The 18780-nt window shown below is 36.3% G+C and overlaps 2 protein-coding genes across 7 annotated transcripts in view; one reads left to right on the forward strand and one right to left on the reverse strand.

Moving 5' to 3' along the window:
• LOC100022226 (WD repeat-containing protein 19-like) overlaps nt 1-14590 on the reverse strand; it is a 183417-nt gene extending 168827 nt beyond the window's left edge. For 4 of the 5 annotated variants that reach the window (XR_469031.3, XM_007496551.3, XM_007496549.3 and 1 more), the window contains exon 1: nt 14403-14590. Coding sequence is in view for 3 of the 5 variants with exons in the window: in XM_007496551.3 (XP_007496613.1) it covers nt 14403-14408 (6 nt within the window). In the remaining 2 variants the exon portion in view is untranslated. Of the gene's footprint in view, nt 1-13934 lie in introns of all 5 variants that reach the window. The other variant, XM_056802536.1, reaches the window with a different exon arrangement.
• Nucleotides 14591-14616: 26 nt separating this feature from the next.
• The window catches only part of LOC100022178 (WD repeat-containing protein 19), a 99812-nt gene continuing 95648 nt past the window's right edge, over nt 14617-18780 (forward strand). The window contains exons 1-2 of one of the 2 annotated variants that reach the window (XM_007496552.3): nt 14617-14873; nt 18482-18573. In XM_007496552.3, the coding sequence (XP_007496614.1) occupies nt 14868-14873; nt 18482-18573 (98 nt within the window). In that variant the 5' untranslated portion in view covers nt 14617-14867. The remainder of the gene's footprint in view (nt 14874-18481; nt 18574-18780) is intronic. The other variant, XM_007496553.3, reaches the window with a different exon arrangement.

Below are 18780 nucleotides of genomic sequence, written 5' to 3' on the forward strand. Positions count from 1 at the left end.
GCGTGGGAGGAATAGAAGATGGCACAAAGAGAAACATGAAGGAATAAGATAAATAGGATAATCTATTCCACACAAAGAGGCACATGAGACGGGGAGGGGAAGAATACTATTATAAGAAGGAGAGGAAGAGAGTACTAATAGGAAATACTTAAATCTCACTCTCCTTGGAGTCAACTCGGAGAAGGAAAAGCACCTAGATCCATTGGGATATCAAATTCTATCTGACCCTACAGGGAAGATGAGAAGGAAAAACCAAAGGGGGGGGGGCCTCCGTTGGGGGGGATTCCCAAAAGGGAGGTAAAGAGAAAGAGGAGGGAATTTAATAGACCCTAAAAAAAAAAATAAGGCAAATAAGAAGGGAAGGGGTGGGGTAGAAAGGGAAGTAAAATAAGGGTGGGGATTATGGGGACTGATTAAAAGTAAAACATTGGTGTAGAAGGAAATAGGGAAAGAAGAAAGGGGCAGGACTAGGAGTGGAAATCAAAATAATGGGGAATACACAGGTGGAAATCATAACTCAGAATGTGAATGGGATGAACACACCCATAAAATGGAAGCAAATACGAGAGTGGATTAGAAACCAAAATCCTACCACATGTTGTTTACAAGAAACACATATGAAGCAAATAGATACACAAAGGGTAAAGGTTAGAGACTGGAGCAAAAGCTATAGGGTTTCAATGGAGAAAAAGAAGGCAGGAGTCTCAATCATATCTGACATAGCCAAAGTAAAAATAGATCTGATTAAAAGAGACAGGGAAGGTAATTATATCATGATCAAAGGCAGGAAAGACAATGAGGAAATATCAGTAATCAACATGTATGCGCCAAATGGAATAGCATCCAAATTTCTTTTTTAAAATTTTATTTGGTCAATTTCAAACATTATTCCTTGGTTACAAAAATCATATTCTATTCCTCCCTCTCCTCCCCTCATACTTCCTGTAGCCGATGCATATTTCCACTGGGTATTACATGTGTCCTTGATCAGAATCTATTTCCATGCTATTAATGTTTGGACTAGGATATTCATTTAGGATCTATATACTCAATAATATCCCCCTTGACCCATGTAATCAAGCAGTTGTTTTTCTTTGGTGTTTTTTCTCCCACAGTTTTTCCTCTGAAGATGGATAGTATTCTTTCTCATAGATCCCTCTGAGTTGTTCAGGATCACTGCAAGTCCATTACATTAGACTGTACCACAGTGTACCAGTCTCTGTGTACAATGCTCTCCTGGTTTTGCTCCTTTCGCTCTGCATCACCTTCCTGGAGGTTGTTCTAGTTACCATGGAATTCCTCCAGTTTATTATTCCTTTGACCACAATAATAGTCCATCACCAACATTTACCACAATTTGTTCAGCCATTCCTAAATTGAAAGGCACCCCCTCATTTTCCAATTTTTTGCCACCACAAAGCGCAACTATGAATATTCTTGTACATGTATTTTTCCTTATTATCTCTTTGGGGTACAAACCCAGTAGTGCTTTGGTTGGATCAAAGGGCAGACAGTCTTTTATTGCCCTTTGGGCATAGTTCAAAATTGCCCTCCAGAATGGTTGGATCAATTCACAATTCCACCGGCAGTGCATTAATGTCCCGACTTTGCCACGTTCCCTCCAGCATTCACTATTTTCCTTTGCTGTCATGTTAGCCAATCTGCTAGTTGTGAAGTGATATCTCAGAGTTCTTTTGATTTGCATCTCTCTGATTATAAGAGCTTTAGAACACTTTTTCAAATGCTTATTAATAGTTTTGATTTCTTTAACTGAAAATTGCCTATTAATGTCCCTTGCCCATTTATCTATTGGAGAATGACGATTTTTTGTACAATTGATTTAGCTCTTTGTAAATTTGAGTAATTAGAGGTTTTTGTTATGAAGATTGTTTCCCAGTTTCTTACATCCCTTCTAATTTTGGTTACATTGATTTTGTTTGTACCAAACCTTTTTAATTTGATGTAAACAAAATTATTTATTTTACATTTTGTGACTTTTTCTAAGTCTTGCTTGGTTTTAAAATCTTTCCTTTCCCAAAAGGAAAAGGAAATCTGACATCTATACTATCCTGTGTTCACATAATTTACTTATAGTTTCCTTCTTTATGTTCAAATCATTCACCCATTCTGAGTTTATCTTGGTATAGGGTGTGAGGTGGTGATCCAAACCTAATCTCTCCCATACTGTATTGTGGTAAATGTTGGTGATGGACTATTATTGTGGTCAAAGGAATAACAAACTGGAGGAATTCCATGGTAACTAGAACAACCTCCAGGAAGGTGATGCAGAGCGAAAGGAGCAAAACCAGGAGAGCATTGTACACAGAGACTGGTACACTGTGGTTCAATTTTACCAGGAGTTTTTATCAAATAGTGGATTTTTGTTCCAAAAGCTGGGATTTTGGGGCTTGTCATAGACTGTCATGCTGAGGTCACTTACCCCAAGTCTATTCCACTCATCTTCCCTTCTGTCTCTTAGTCAGTACCATATTGTTTTGATGACCACTGCTTTATAATATAGTTCGAGATCTGGTTCTGCAAGACCACATTCCTTTGCATTTTTTTCATTGTCTCCCTGGATATCCTTGATCTTTTATTCTTCTAAATGAACTTTGTTATGGTTTTTTCTAATTCAGTAAAAAAGTCTTTTGGTAGTTCAATGGGTATGACACTAAATAAGTAAATTAATTTGGGTAGGATTCTCATTTTTATTATGTTAACTCATCCTACCCATGAGCAATCAATGTTTTTCCAATTGTTTAAATCTAGTTTTAATTGTGTGGAGAGTGTTTTATAGTTGTGTTCATATAGTTCCTGTATTTGTCTTAGCAGATAGATTCCTAAGCATTTTATACTGTCTAGGGTGATTTTAAATGGAATTTCTTTCTAATTCTTGCTGCTGAGATGTGTTGGAGTTTTATAGAAATGCTGATGACTTATGTGGGTTTATTTGGTATCCTGCAACTTTGCTAACGTTGAGTATTTCCACTAGCTTTTTAGTTGATTCTCTAGGATTCTTTAAGTAGACCATCATATCATCTGCAAAGAGTGATAGCTTGGTCTCCTCATTGCCTATTTTAATACCTTTGATTTCTTTTTCTTCTCTAATTGCCACTGCTGGTGTTTCTAGTACAATGTTAAATAATAGAGTTGATAATGGGCATCCTTGTTTCACTCCTGATCTTATTGGGAATGCATCTAGTTTATCCCCATTGCAAATTATTGTTTTAAGATATATACTGTTTATTATTTTTAGGAAAAGACTGTCTATTCCTATGCTTTCTATTGTTTTTCAGTAGGAATGAGTGTTGTATTTTGTCAAAGCTTTTTTCTGCATCTATTGAGATAATCATGTGATTTTTGTTGGTTTGCTTGTTGATGTGGTCAATTATGTGGATGGTTTTCCTAATATTGAACCATCCTTGCATTTCTGGCATAAATTCCACCTGATCTTAGTGAATAACCCTCATGATGACTTGCTGGAATCTTTTTGCTACTATCCTATTTAAGATTTTTGCATCTATGTCCATTAAGGAGATGGGTCTATAGTTTTCTTTCTCCATTTTTGAACTGCCTGGCTTTGGAATAAGTACTATATTTGTGTTATAAAAGGAATTTGGTAGAACTCCCTCTTTGCTTATTATGTCAAACAGTTTGTATAGCATTGGAATTAGCTGTTCTTTTAAAGTTTTATAGAATTCACTTGTGAATCCATCAGGCCCTGAGGTTTTTTTCTTAGGGATTCCTTTGATGGCTTATTCAATTTCTTTTTCTGATATAGAATTATTTAAGAATTCTATTTCTTCTTCTGTTAATCTAGGCAATTTATATTTTTGTAAACATTCGTCCATATCACCAAATTGCCATATTTATTGCCATATAATTGGGCAAAATAGTTTTTAACGATTGCCTTAATTTCCTCTTCATTGGAGGTGAGGTCTCCCTTTTCATCTATGATACTGTTAATTTGGTTTTCTTCTTTCCTTTTTTTATTAGATTAACCAGTACTTTGTCTATTTTGTTTTTTTTCCAAAATACCAGCTTCTAGTCTTATTCATTAATTCAATAGTTCTTTCATGTTCAATTTTATTAATTTCTCCCTTAATTTTTAGGATCTCTAATTTAGTTTTCTTTGGGGGATTTTTAATTTGCTTGCTTTCAAGTTTTTTGATTGGCATGTCCAATTTATTGACCTCTGCTCTCCCTAATTTGTTAATATATGAACTCAAGGATATAAATTCCCCCCACCCACCCCAGTACTGCTTTGGCTGCAACCCACAGATTTTGAAAAGATGTCTCATCATTCTTATTTTCTTCAATGAAATTATTGTTTCTATGATTTGTTCTCTAACTAATTTTGATGAATCATATTATTTAATTTCCAGTAATTTTTGACTTGGCTCTCCATGTACCCTTACTGACCATTATTTTTATTGTATTATGATCTGAAAAGGTTGCATTTATTATTTCTGCTCTTCTGCATTTGTTTACCATGTTTTTATGACCTAGTACACAGTCAATCTTTGTGAATGTACCATGTGCTGCTGAAAAGGTGTATTCCTTTTTGTCCCTATTTCTTTTTCTCCATATATCTATTAACTCTAATTTTTCTAAGACTTTACATCTTTTACCTCTTTCTTATTTATTTTTTAATCTAAATTTGATAGTGATTGGTTCAGGTCTCCCACTAGTATAGTTTTACTGTCTATTTCCTCCTTTAATTCCACTAGTTTCTCCTTTAGAAATCTGCATGCTATACCATTTGGTGCATACATGTTCATTAGTGATATTTCCTCATTGTACTCCCTTTTATCAGGATGTATTTACCTTTCTTATCCCTTTTAATCAGACCTATTTTTACTTTGGCTTTGTCAGATATCATGATTGCAACTCCTGCCTTCTTTCTGTCAGTTGAGACCCAATAGGTTTTGCTCCAACCTTTGATTCTAACTTTGTGAGTATCTACCCATCCCAGGTGTGTTTATTGTAGACAACATATGGTAGGATTTTGGATTCTAATCCACTCTCCCAATTGTTTTCGTTTTATGGGCAAGTTCATCCCATTCACATTCAAGGTTATGATTGTCACTTGTGTATTCCCCAGCATTTTAATATCCTCTCCTAGTTCTTTCCTTTCTTCTTTTGCTATATCCTTTTAAACCAATGGTTTACTTTTAATCAATCCCCCTAATCCCCTCACTTGATATGGTTCCCTTTCTGGTCCCTACCTTTTTGTTCCCTTCTTGTTTTTTGAGGGTCTGTTAAGTTCCTTCCCCCGTCTCTTTCCCTCCCTTTTTGTACTCCCTTCTCCCCCTGCCCCCTTAGTTTTCCCTTCTCACATTCCCTGTAGGATAAGATACAATTCAAGAGATCTAGATGCTCTTCCCTCTCAGAATTGATTTCACTGAGTAAGGTTTAAGTATTACCTATTAGCATTCTCTTCCTCTCCTTCTTATGAGTATCCTTGCCTCCCCTTCCCATGTATATCTTTGTGTGATAAAGATTATCCTATTTATTTTATTTCTTCAAGTATCTCTTGGTGTCATCTTCGATTTCCCCTCTCCCTTTTTCTTTTATTGTATAGCATCTTATAGCACTTATTACCCAAATCTCTCCCTGTGAATGATTCTTCTAATTACTATAATAGTGAATGCAATTTTTAAGAGTTACAAATAACATTTTCCCCATATATTAATATATATAATTTGATCTAACTGTAGCCCTTAAGGAAGAAAGTTTGAATAAAGAAAAAACATTTTTCCCTTTTCCCTCTCTTATTTACCTTTTCATGTTTCTCTTGATCTTTGTGTTTGGATATCAAACTTTCCACTTAGTTCTGGTCTTTTCTTTACAAATACTTGAAAATCTTCTATTTTGTTGAATGCCCATACTTTCCCCTGGAAGTATATAGTCAGTTTTGATGGATAGGTGATCCTTGGTTGAAGACCCAATTCTCTTGCCTTTCTGAATATCATATTCCAAGCCTTGTGGTCCTTTAGTGTGGAAGCTTCCAGATCTTGTGTAATCCTGATTGGTACTCCTTTATATCTGCATTGTCTTTTTCTGGCTTCTTGTAGAATTTTCTCCTTAGCTTGCAAGGTCTTGAATTTGGCGATTACATTCCTGGGAGTTGTCTTTTGAGGATTTAGTGTAGAGAATATTCTTTGAACTCTTTCAATGTCTGTTTTGCCCTCTTGTTCAAGAACATCAGGGCAGTTTACTTGGATGATTTCTTGTAGTATGTTGTCAAGACTTCTGTTTATTTCTGGATTTTCAGCTAGACCAATGATTCTCAAATTGTCTCATCATGATCTGTTTTCCTGATCTGTCATCTTGTTGGTGAGATATTTTATTTTTTCTTCTATTTTGTCAGTCTTTTGACTTTGCTTTATTAATTCTTGCTGTTTTCCAATTTTATTGTCATCCAGTTGCTTAATTCTGGTCTTTAAGGACTGATTTTTCCATTATAATCTTGATTTTCCTTTTTGTTTTGGTCTACTTTTCATGGCTTCCAGCTTTTTCTCCAATTGGGAGTTCTTGTCCTTTAAACTGTCATTTTTCTCTTTGAATTATTTCCCACTTTTCTTGCCAGAAGGCTTCCATCTTTCTGATAAGCTACAATATAATTTCTTCAAGAATATGTGGATTATTTCCATTTTGGGGGAGGTTTTGGGTTTATTTGAATTTCCTCTGTAGCCTGGATTTTTCCTCTGTAAAAATTTTCCAGGGTCAACCCCTTCTTCCTGTTTTTCTTGAAGGGAGGTTGTTGGTCCTAGGCACCATTTGCCATCACTGTGGAGGCTTTTCCTTCACTTTTTAGTCAGAAATCTGAGTGAGACGGGCAGGCTCTCTGTGTATGGAGCTAAGGAGCAAGGATTTTGCCTGAGGAAAGCTCTCTAATCTCCACAGCTTCTGCTGTTTTCTGCCCTTCTCTGTGCTATTTTCCCACGAGCACCCACAGTCTGTGCTCTTCAGCCTGCTGGGGTTTCAGTTGTAGCTGCTCTCAGAGGTATTTCTTTGGTGGTCTTAGTCAGCTCCCAAGGACCTAGAGGTGCCCCTTACTCACTCTAGAGGTGCCCCTTGCTCACTGATTCTGTCACGTGTTGGCTCTGACTCTGGCTCTGTAGGTGGGGTGGGGGAGGGTAGATCAGCTTGAGGTTTTGGTGGGAGCTTTTTCACTCCCTTATAATGTGGAAATGCCCAAATCCCACGTACCTTCAATGTTGTGCCCTACTATAGAGTCTCTTCTTTCTTGTGAATTTGGGTTTTTTGGTCTTTTGGGTTTTCTACATCAGTGGGTGCTGAGGAGAGGATGAGTCTTGCGTCTAGACTGCCGCCATGTTTACTCAGAAGCTCTAGCATCCAAATTTCTAAAGGAGAAACTAGTGGAGTTTAAGGAGGAAATAGATAGTAAAATTATACTGATGGGAGACCTGAACCTTCCTCTACCAGATCTAGATAAATCAAACCAAAAAAATAAGAAAGAGGTAAGAGATATGAATGAAATCTTAGAAAAATTAGAGCTAATGGATGTGTGGATAAAAATAAATAGGGACAAAAAAGGAATACACCTTCTTTTCAGTAGCACATGGTATATTTACAAAGATTGACCATGTACTAGGGCATAGAAAAATGGCAAACAATTGCAAAAAAGCATAAATGATAAATGCAAATGTTTCAAATCATAATGCAATAAAAATAATAATTAGTAAGGGTACACAGAGAGGCAAATCAAAAATTATTGGAAATTAAATAATATTATTCTCCAAAATTAGTTAAAGAACAAATCATAGAAACAATTAATAATTTCATTGAAGAAAATTACAATGATGAGACATAATATCAAAATCTATGGGATGCAACCAAAGCAGTACTCAGGGGAATATTTCTATCCTTAAGTGCATATATTAACAAATTAGGGAGGGCAAAGATCAATGAATTGGTCATTCAAATTAAAAAACTAGAAAGTGAACAAATTAAAAATCCCCAGATGAAAACTAAATTAGAGATCCTAAAAATTAAAGGAGAAATTAATCAAATTGAAAGTAAAAGAACTATTGAATTAATAAATAAGCCTAGAGGCTTATACTTTGAAAAAACAAAATAGACAAAGTACTAGTCAATCTAATAAAAAAAAAGAAAGAATAAAACCAAATTAACAGTATCAAAGATGAAAAAGGAGACCTCACCTCTAATGAAGAGGAAATTAAGGCAATTATTAAAAACTATTTTGCTCAATTATATGGCAATAAATATGACAATCTAAGTGATATGAATATTTACAAAAATATAAATTGCCTAGATTAACAGAAGAATAAATAGAATACTTAAATAGAGCAGTATTGGTGAAGGTTTTCAAGTCTGCATATGCAAATTGCAGCTTCAAGATGCCTGTGAGTACCACTCCCTACCCCAATCCCCACCCCATGCCTGGCATTACCCCAGAGAGTGGAGGAAGTGCTTACTTTGAGAGGCTGGACAGAGATGGTAGGCATGAAAACATGTCCTCAATTCCTGGGAAGAGGGGGAAGGGAGCAGTTACTCAAGCCAGCTAGTCATGCATGCCAACACTTCGCCAACACTGCTCTAAAGTAACATTTTTTTGTGTCTCATGTACCCCATTGGCAATCTGGTAATGTACAGCTGTGTCAAAAAAGTGTACTTATATAGGAATTCAGGTATAATACAATAATTTCTAAGTAGTGATGAGCATAAATTTTTGAGATATCTTCAATAACGGTAATATGATATAAAAATATGCATGATTGTGATGGAGTACTATTGTGCTCTAAGAAATGATGAGGGGGGTGGATTCAGGAAAACATGGGAAGACCTGTACAAAATGATGCAAAATGAAGTGAGCAGGACCAGGAGATCACTGTACACAGTAACAGCAATATTAGTATGAGGATCAACTGTGAAAGACTTAGCTATTCTGATCAACATGATGATCCAATTAAATCCCAAAAAACTCATCATAAAAAATGCAATTCACCTCCAGAGAAAGAACTGAACTCTAACTGCAGTTGAAGTATATCATTTTCTCACTTTCATTATTTTTTGCTTTTTTCTGAGATATGGAAATGTTTTGTATGATTTCACATGTATAATTGATATATTGCTTACCTTCTCAGTGGATGGTGGAAGGGTGGGAAAGAATTTGGAAATCAAAAATATTTTTAAGTGTTAAAAATAAATATATTTTTAAAGGGAAAAAAGAAAATATGATTTCTATAATAGGTGACAAAAATCACAGCTACTTCTAAAACTGGTCTGCTGCCTATATTAACAATTGAAGGAAATGCTAAATTTTACTTAGTAGTTAATGAAAATAAACATATACTTCCTATTACCATTTTTCCCCTAGTATGTTTACAGAGAAATTGTAAGAATAAGGAAATTTCATATTAGTTTATTCTATCATTCCTAAGGGGAGGGGGAGGGCGGGAATATCAGGATAACATTTACTAAGAAATTGTTTCTTATGAACTTAAAATTCCCACTACCAGAAAGATCAGATTTATACTATAATAATTTGGAAGTTTACAATTTAGAAGGTGCTTCTAAAATTTGTCTAGCTTCTAATTTGAGAATTCAAGCTTCAAGCTCAAATCCCAAAACCCTAAAGTTTCCTTAGTCTGACATATACTGCTAGAGGCTCTTTATTTTCCTTTAATGAAAGGGAAAAAACATATAGACTGTCTCTAACATATAAATACTGTAAAGTGTATCAGTTGATTTGTTTCATACTCTTTTGAAGGTGGCTTTTGAGGTTGAAATAAAGATAAAATCAAAATACATATGCCCTTAATGTCTTAAAGAAGCACAGCAATAAGATAGAATATTACACCTGCAGAAAGTAAGTTAATGGAAAAGCAACAGTACAGAAATATATGCTAAGATGAAAGTTCTAAAGACTAAGTTTTCCCATAAAATTGTAATTGAGCAAAATTGATTGTAGAATGATTAATTATAAGAGACTTTGCAAGGATTTTTAAAGGCATATTTTGCAATAACCTTGCCAGCATAATTACTGAAGTTTAAGCTAGTCCTGCTGCATGGTGTAGTGAAAACAGTACTGAAGACATGATTTCTAGGCTTGCTTATACTATTCCCTTTATATGTGATTTTGAGCAAATTTTACCTTTCTTGCCTTCTTTTCTCATCAGTAAAAAGTGAGAGAACGTTAGGTTAGTTGATGGTCCCTTCAAGCTCTAACATTTTATGTTTATAAAAATAGCTACACAAAGAATTGAAAAAATGAGGAGATGTCCATCAACTGAAGAATGGATGAACAAACTGTGGTATATGTTAGTGTTAGAATACTATTGGACTGTAAGAAATGATAAGCAAAATGATTTCAGAAAACGCTGGAAAGACCTGCATAAATTGATACATAGCAAAATAAGCAGAATCAGGAGAACACTGTACACAGTAACAGCAATACTGTAAGATGATCAACTGTGAATACTTGGCTACTACCAGCAATGCAAATGATCTGGGACAATCTTGAAAGACTTATGGTAGAGAATGCTGTCCACCTCCAGAGAAAGAACTGCTGAGTTGTATGGATGTGGATAAAAGCCTATTATCTTTCACATCAGTACATTGTGTATTTAGTTTTATTTGGGGGTGGGGGTGGTGGTTTTTTATGCAGGTGCTCTTATAACGATGATCAATATGGGAAGTATGCTTTGTATGATAAAAAAATAAATAGCCACAGCTCCATATGTGTATATATGTATGTGTGAACATGAGATCAGTTTACTACATCAATAAATGAAGCTAAAAAAGTAAGGTCCCAAGAGTAACTAAAAAACTAAGGTTCTACCAAAAGAAAGAAGTCAGTATTTAAATTAATTTCAATGACCAATCTCCAGCCCAGAGGAAACATAACAATACACACTTTTCTCCTATTGGTAAATTACTGTGGGATAAGGAATTTGGCAGGTGCTGTCACTGTTTCAGGAAGATCAATGTAGTAGGGAGTAAATATTCACATAAAAATAAAAGGTACCAATAAAACAAAAAGTACTAGAGAAAAAAAAAGGCCCAGTATTACAGACTTTCATACAGAATCAAATTTATTATCTATATTGTCAATATTTTCTAGGTGGGAATTTGGGTGAAGCAAAATTTTATTGCTTTTACCAGCGGTATTGATAGAAATTTTCTATTTATTGTTAATTTTGAACTGATTCTTGAATCTCCTTTCCCTTTTTCTGTTGTCATGAACTATATGCATATCTCTATTTCTCTTTCCTTATTTCCTTTACTTCTTTCTTTCCTTAACTAGCCAAAAGACACATATGTACTATTGTTACACTTATATAAGAGCTTCATGTTTTATTACCTATTTTCAAATTAATGAACTGAATACTTTATATTATTTCTCTATTTTAAAAAAATTGTGTATGACTTTTTTTAATGTGCTACTCATTAGTTCTTTATTTCTCAGTATAAATTTTTTAAAAAGGTTTCCTATCCTTGCCAATTATTTCATGTAATAAACTGATTCTGCAATATATGAAAAACATACACAGTAGCAGTTAAAACAGCCTCAATTAAAATTGACTTTTCCTTCAATCTTTGCTCAATTAGAATCTATACTGTGCCTGGGTAAGTCATGTTACCTCTCTGAATCTGTTTCCTCATCTATAAAATGTGGAAGATAAGCCAGATGAACACTTAAGGACACTTCCAGCTCTGAAACTATGATCCAATTCTAAAGGATACACTATGTAAAAGATATCATGCTAGACACCTAGCATATACAAAGATGAAAAATTAACAGTTTTTGCCCTCAAGGAGCAAGCCCCAAGGAATATAATATGTAAGTAGGTGGATAAATAAATACAAAGTAATCTTGGGAGATGGAAAAGAGTATTTTTTTTTGGAATGTGCTATTTGAGGTTAGACTAAATTCTTTAGTCCATTGGCTCATTTTCTTGAATCTAACTTTAGATTTCCTTTTAATATCTAACACTATTATAGTCTCCCTTAAAGGAGAGGTCAAGTTCTTCAAAAAAGCAAAAGGAATTGTAATCTCCCCTGTAAACCTTAAAATTTCTTAGACTTATAAATGTTGGAAATTTCACCATTGGGAAATTTCATACTTGAAAAATTTCCTATTGATAGTGGGAACTCTATTGGAATGTGAACCCCATTGGCATGGGAGGTTCCTCCTCCTCCCTTCTTAAGATTACTTTAGGACAGAAACCTTTTGCTGAACAATGGAAAGGGCTTTGACCTATGCTTAAGCATAGAACAGGAATTTCTTTGAGTCATGATTGATTTTAGAATTGATACAATAGAGATACTTGGAATGACAGGACCAGGTCTTGGAAATACAATTTCCACCCCACTCAGTCCTAACAGGATTTAGGAAGGGCTGCAGCAAAGGATCAAGATTTAATTATTTGAGAATATGACCTTCAACAGTCATGTGCAAAGCCACAGACCTCTGGGTGGTCCTGGGTTAAGCTAGAGCCACCATTGGCACAGGGAAGACATGAACAGTGATTGGTAGATGTGAGAACTGAGGGGAGGGAACTTGGATGGTTTCCTTAAAGATAGAGGGGTCTGAGGACTGAGGGGGTTGGTTGGAGAGGTTTTTTGGTCTGAGGTGTGGTGCTTTGAGGATTGGCTCTGAAGGAAGCTGGAGGTGGAGGCCCCTGAGACTGTTTCTCCATTTTGGTCACATGAGTAATAGGGACTGATCTCCTTTCTTTGCCTCAGCTATCTAAGGGCTTGGGCCTTTTGGCCCAGCCTAAACAGAAGGGGTATTTAAGCCCTATTCCCTTCTCTCCCCTTTCTCTCTCCCTCTCTCTCTCTACCTCTAATACCTTTCTTCATCCTGTTTGTAATTAAACTCCATAAAAGGTTGACTGCTGACTTGAGTTTTAATTTAGGAATCACATAGCTGAATTCCTTGGCGACCTTAAATTAATATATATCAGTCCTTTAAAGTGATTTCCTTGTCACACCCCTGACATCTATCCTCCCAAGACACAAGCAAGAACTTCAATTTTGGCAACATCTACCAAAGATCTATATTTGAGCTCAATATTTACAAAAATATATACTTATTTCAAACTCAACATATCCAAAAGTGGAATCATCTTAATAGCAAAGCATCATTCCTCAGTAACTGCAGAGAGATTTCAAATATTTCAAGGAACAAGGATTTCAAGGATAACATTAAATTTTTAACAACTGTAACAACAGTACATATGTATATTGTAGCCAGTTAAGGGTAAAATGTAAAAGAAGAGGAACAGCAGAAATATGCATACAATCCAAGACAATAAAGAAATGAAAAGGAGGAGACTAAATGGAATTAGGATTCAGTTGACAATTTGCAAATGGGTACTCTCTACCAACTGGAATTCACTATCCCTCTATAATTTATCAAATAGCATTTGGGATTTAGTGTGCACAAAAGATTCACCACCTTGAGACTATTAAATTATCTAGACCGGCCCTCAGCACAGAAAATACTGTTCTCTCTACGCTTAAGAGTATGGTTCCAAAGCTTTCTCTAACGTAAACCTCTCTCAGGCTAATATCCCTAACTTTGAACTTTCAAATTTCTTATTTTCATCATGAACATCTAACATCATAATATGCTTATGAAATAAATGACTATTTTAGAGGAAACAATTCCCTTTGGAAGAATTATGTGGGGTACTCATCATGACAGTGTTTTAGCAAAGCAGTAAAGTGGCACAGTAGATAAAAAGGTCCTATCTATTGCCAGTTAAACCAGAATTCAAATTCTCCTTTTCTGGATGACCATACCAGAAGAACAAGTAAATTGTACTTCAAAAAAAAAAACAAACGAAAAGTAATAAACTAAATCAACTGTATGACCATGACCGAGAGCCAAGTTTCTTCATCTGTAAAAAATAAAAAATAAAAAAAATAGCGCCTACCTCCTAGGGCTATTGTGAGGATAAAATGAGAGGATGTATGAAACTCTTTGCAAACCTAAAAGCTCTGTATTGGAGCTATCTACTATTATTTAGTCAATCTGATGTTAGGCAAGGATTCCTAAAGAGGGAGGTATTTCGGAAAAGCTAGGCACTGGCTATACTTAACCACCTAATGATAAACGTCAAATACTATGCATCACTGGAAGGAAACTTGAAAAGCACTACGTTCTGTAGATGGGAAAGAATACACAAATGCTGTCGGGCCTTGGTCCGATGCTCCGAACCCCGGGGCAGAAGGCCTGGTGAGAAACAACCCTCCGAGCCTGTCCCTCCTCCACCAGGCGCAGTAAAGAAAGGCGGGTGAACCAGCCAGGGGTGTACATGGACCGACCCACCACCCGCCTCCCTCAGCAGGGTAAGGCGAAGAGAGTCCGCCCCTTCCGCCTCCGTTTAACAGTCACTCTGCACCTTCATCTTGCTAGAGATATCAACCGTCACCGATAGTTCAGAGCCGGAAACACTGCGCAAGCGCAACTGAAAGCTACTGCTACCCGTCTCACCAGAGCGAACCCAAAAAACACTAGGCCAATCAATCTAGCCAGTCCCAACGGTCTCGCGCCAGTCGGGTACCGAGATTCCCCTTCAATCACGTGCCCTAAAGGCCAGCTGCGGTTCCCGAGACCCGCCCCCAACGTAGGAGGAGGAGGCAGCGTTAGCGTAACCCCTCCACCTACGTCACTAGTTTGGAGTTCACAAGATCTCGCGGAAAATCGCTCTCTCCCGTCAGAGAAACCCCCGTCTCCTCCAGTCTAGCCAACATTGATTGGCTGCGCCTTCGGAATCTCCAGGGTGACGGGAAACGCGACACCCTCCTCTCAGTAGAAGGTGTGCGTCTGCGCAGTGGCTTGCTTGGAAGGCGGCTGAAACCTAGAGATGAAGGTAAATAAATAACCCCGAGCATCCCCGGGGGAGGCCGACCAGGGTGTCCCATTTTTTCTCACCCTCTAGTCCATTCAGCCGCCCCTTCGGGTGATGGGATGTGTCCTCCGTCCCACCTGGTCAGAGAGTGATGGGAAAGGAGGGATCAGGGGTTGACAACGGGGCTTAAGATACCTAAAGGAAAAAAGAGAAGGAGCAAAAAAGAGAGAATCTTCCCCCTCCCCTTTTCCTGATTGCAGGACTCTTGCCTCTGGTACTTTTCCAGATTGGAATCAGGGAGTGAAGAGTGAGCTGCTGAGGCTGCAAGGGAAAGAACTCCGAACTTGCAGCGGCTGTATTTGAATTCAAATGCGGCCTCAGCAACTCACTATCTATGTGACCTTGAACTAGTCGCTTTACTTCTGTAGGCCTCATTTCCCTCATCTATCAAATGAGGGGTCTGGATCCCAAGTTCCTTCCCACTCCAGTTCTACCTTCCTATTATTTTGTTGCTAGACCATCAGCTCTAGTAGAAAGTCTTGGAAATCATAGAGTCCAGTCTTTTCGTTTGATCTCTGAGCTTACTCAAGTGAATTGTTGTCTTGATGATGGGCATGCAGCTATCTAATGATTTGTGAATTAACTCAGCCAGCCTGACGCCAGAAATGTTTAACCAGTAGAATATCGCAGAATATCCTTTAGTAAAAAGAGAAGTCATTGATAACTGGCTTGAATTAAGGATAAGCTGAGGGGATGTCAAAAAGATCCAGATTGGATTCAGTATCTGTCCAGCAGAGCAAATTAGAGAATACTCTGACTTAATTATGCAAATTTAAGATAATATTTGCCTTATCGCCTTCATCCCTACTCTTGATGCTGTGAAAAAATTTCATCAGATAGCACAGTCATAAAATCCCAAGAGACCTAAAGGTCATACGGTCCTTAGTAATCTATATGTGAATTCCATTTTTTTGGCGCTTCCCATAAAATTTTAAATTCTCTGAATTATCTGCTATGTTGACTCAGCCACATAATCCTCTCATTCTTCCCACCTCCAAAATACAAAATCTTTTAATTATTGCATTTAATTTTCTCAGCATAGTCATTCTTATAAAGAGCGATTATCTTCTCTGTACTTGTACCCAAGAATCTAAACACTTTTTTTTTTTTGGTAAATGAGAGCTCTTATCCCCAGCCTCAGAAACAGCTGCTTTTCTTTAAGGTTTTTCCACAGGGTTTTAAAGAACAGTGTTATCCTTCTGGTAGAGTCAACCAGAAAACAACAAAAACAAGCTATCTTCTAATTGTCAGTCCAGAAAAAAATAATAAATAATCACTATTTTTGGATTATACACAGTCAAATTTTCCACAATAATATTCCCTTTGTTAACATGAATAACAATAATAAATAATTTTTTATATGTGCTTTAAAATTTGCAAAGCACTTTCTTTGTCCAATATAAATCTTTATATAATCCTGTGAGGTAGTATTGGTATTATACTTTATGCAAAGTATAAGGAAATATAGATAAGGAAACTGAAGTACAGAAAGGTTATGACTTGTCCATTATTTCAGAGTAGGTAAGTGCCAAGGGTGCAGTTTTAGCCCAAGTGTATGTATCTTAATTCCCGAGTCCATGATTCTTTTACTGTGTTGCAATTCCTACCTATTGTGATAGTGAAATCACCTTTAAAGACTGATATATATTAAGTTAAGGTCGCCAAGGAATTCACTTATGAAATTCCTAAATGAAACACTCAAGTCAGAATGGAGTTTTATGGCAGTTTAATTACAACGGGAGTAACAAGAAGGAGAGAGAGAGAAGGAAAGAAGGGGACAAGGAAAGAGATTAATTAACTCAACCTTCTGGCAGAGCCAGAGGGAGTCTAGGCCTTGGAAGGCCAAGGTAGAGAAGAGAATCAGTCCTTTGACTCACGTGACCGATCTGAAGCAAAGCTGCCTGCAGGTCTCCTCCCTGCTCAAGCTCCTAGAACGAACTGGCCCCTAGCCCTGTCCACAAGAATGAGCAAACTCCAGAGGCTGTTCTCTACCTCACTTCCTGTGCCTCACACGTGCCAATGGTGGCTCAAGATTGGCTTGGGACAGCCCAGGTGGGCAGTTAGTTATTTCTGATTTGCCATTGACTAGCACATGCCCGTGTAGTGTGGATGTGCACAATTTTGGGTGCTAGACCAAGCAAGATAGAAGAGATCTAAAAATCACAGTATATACCACAATAATAGAAAATTAATAATAATGATCAAAATGTTTGTGTTTATAAAGAATTCACAGTATCTTTTTGATTTTTACAATAACACTATATGATAGGTAACAGATATTATTATCCCAGTGTTGAAAAAAAACAACGCAAAACAACTAAGCACAAAGATTAAATGACAAAGTTATAAACCCAGTAACTTAATTTCAGGCCTGGAATTAGGAGCCAAATATTTTTACTCCTACTGTTTAGGTATCTTGAGCTTTTAACAAAATTAAGAAACATTATATACATGGAGGATATTATTTTCATAACATGTATTATCAATGTAATTTTAACAATAGTATTCTTATAGTATACTTTTACAAAGAGTAACAGATTTCCTTTTATATTGTTCGTAATGTTCAATTTTGATATTTGAAAGAGTACAGGGGTAGCAAAGTGGTAGAGGGGATAGGCCTGGAGTTAGGAAGACTTAGGTTCAACTCTGGCCTCAGACATACTTGGTAGCTATATGACCTTGGACCAGGGTACCTAGCCCTTGCCCTCCTGTCTTAATTGTTACAGAGAAAGTAAGAAAAGAAAGTAAAAGAAGAAAGGAAAGAAGGAAAGGAAGGAGGGAGAAAGGAAAGAAGGACACACATGTTGCTATTGGCTAGGCCCATATGAAATCATCTATACTAGCTTTAGGCTTCCTTACCTGTTTTGGTGCATGGTAAGATTACCATTTGTTCATTATGCTTAGAAACTGAAATAACTCCCCAGTATTAGAGAAAATTTATACATCTAGTAGGTATTGCCTTCAAACCCCTTATTGTCATTGCTTTGTTTTAAAATGTCTGGGGGAAAGAAGAAGAAATGAGCCTTCGTCAGATACACCAGTCCAGAAGAGATAAATGAAGAGTTTGTATGCTGTCATATAATGAATGTCATATAACTGAAGAAAAGGGAGAAAGATGATTTCAAAAGAAGTGTCTCACAAGTTTGGTTAACTTAATTGTTGGCATTTTAAACATAACTTTTAATTCAAAACTTTAATATTATAATACCAAAATGCCAATTTTTATTATCTTCAAAATGCTTAGAATTTAAAACCTTTATATTTCAGTGTTATAAAGTCTCAACTATATTCATATTTCCAAGGTAGATACAATATATACAACTTAAAATGAGACTGCCTTAAAATAAAGTTCTTTCCTCCAATAGCTAAGCTTCCATGATGAAATTTGAAGTATACCTACCTACCTATCTTCTACTGAATTCTGCTTGACGTGAATAATGTTGTTAATGACATTATAGTGTATGTTTTTCTAATATTGTCATGGTATTGCTTTGATTTTTTAATGGACCCTGAAATATACACCTTGAACATTTGAAATTAAGCTTTTATTTTATCTTTTTTTTTTCCAGAAAGTTTTTACCCTATTAGAAAGGTCTTGGCTTGGTAGTCCACTACAATTTACCTGGCAAAAGACATTAGGAAACTACCTAGCTGTAACAGGGTAAGAAATAAATAGTATCATCAGTTGTATCCATAATATAAGATTCCAACAATTCTACAATGTCATGCATTAAACTTTTCAGCCTACAATATAAAGCCCTCTATAATCTAGCCTCTACTTTTTTTTTTTCAGTTTTTCATATCTCCCTTCTGTCACACTGTTCCAATCTGACTGAACTAGTATCTCTTCTCGGTATATAATTTCTCA

Source organism: Monodelphis domestica, chromosome 6 (genome assembly GCF_027887165.1).
Source record: "Monodelphis domestica isolate mMonDom1 chromosome 6, mMonDom1.pri, whole genome shotgun sequence".
Classification (NCBI taxonomy): Eukaryota; Metazoa; Chordata; class Mammalia; order Didelphimorphia; family Didelphidae; genus Monodelphis; species Monodelphis domestica.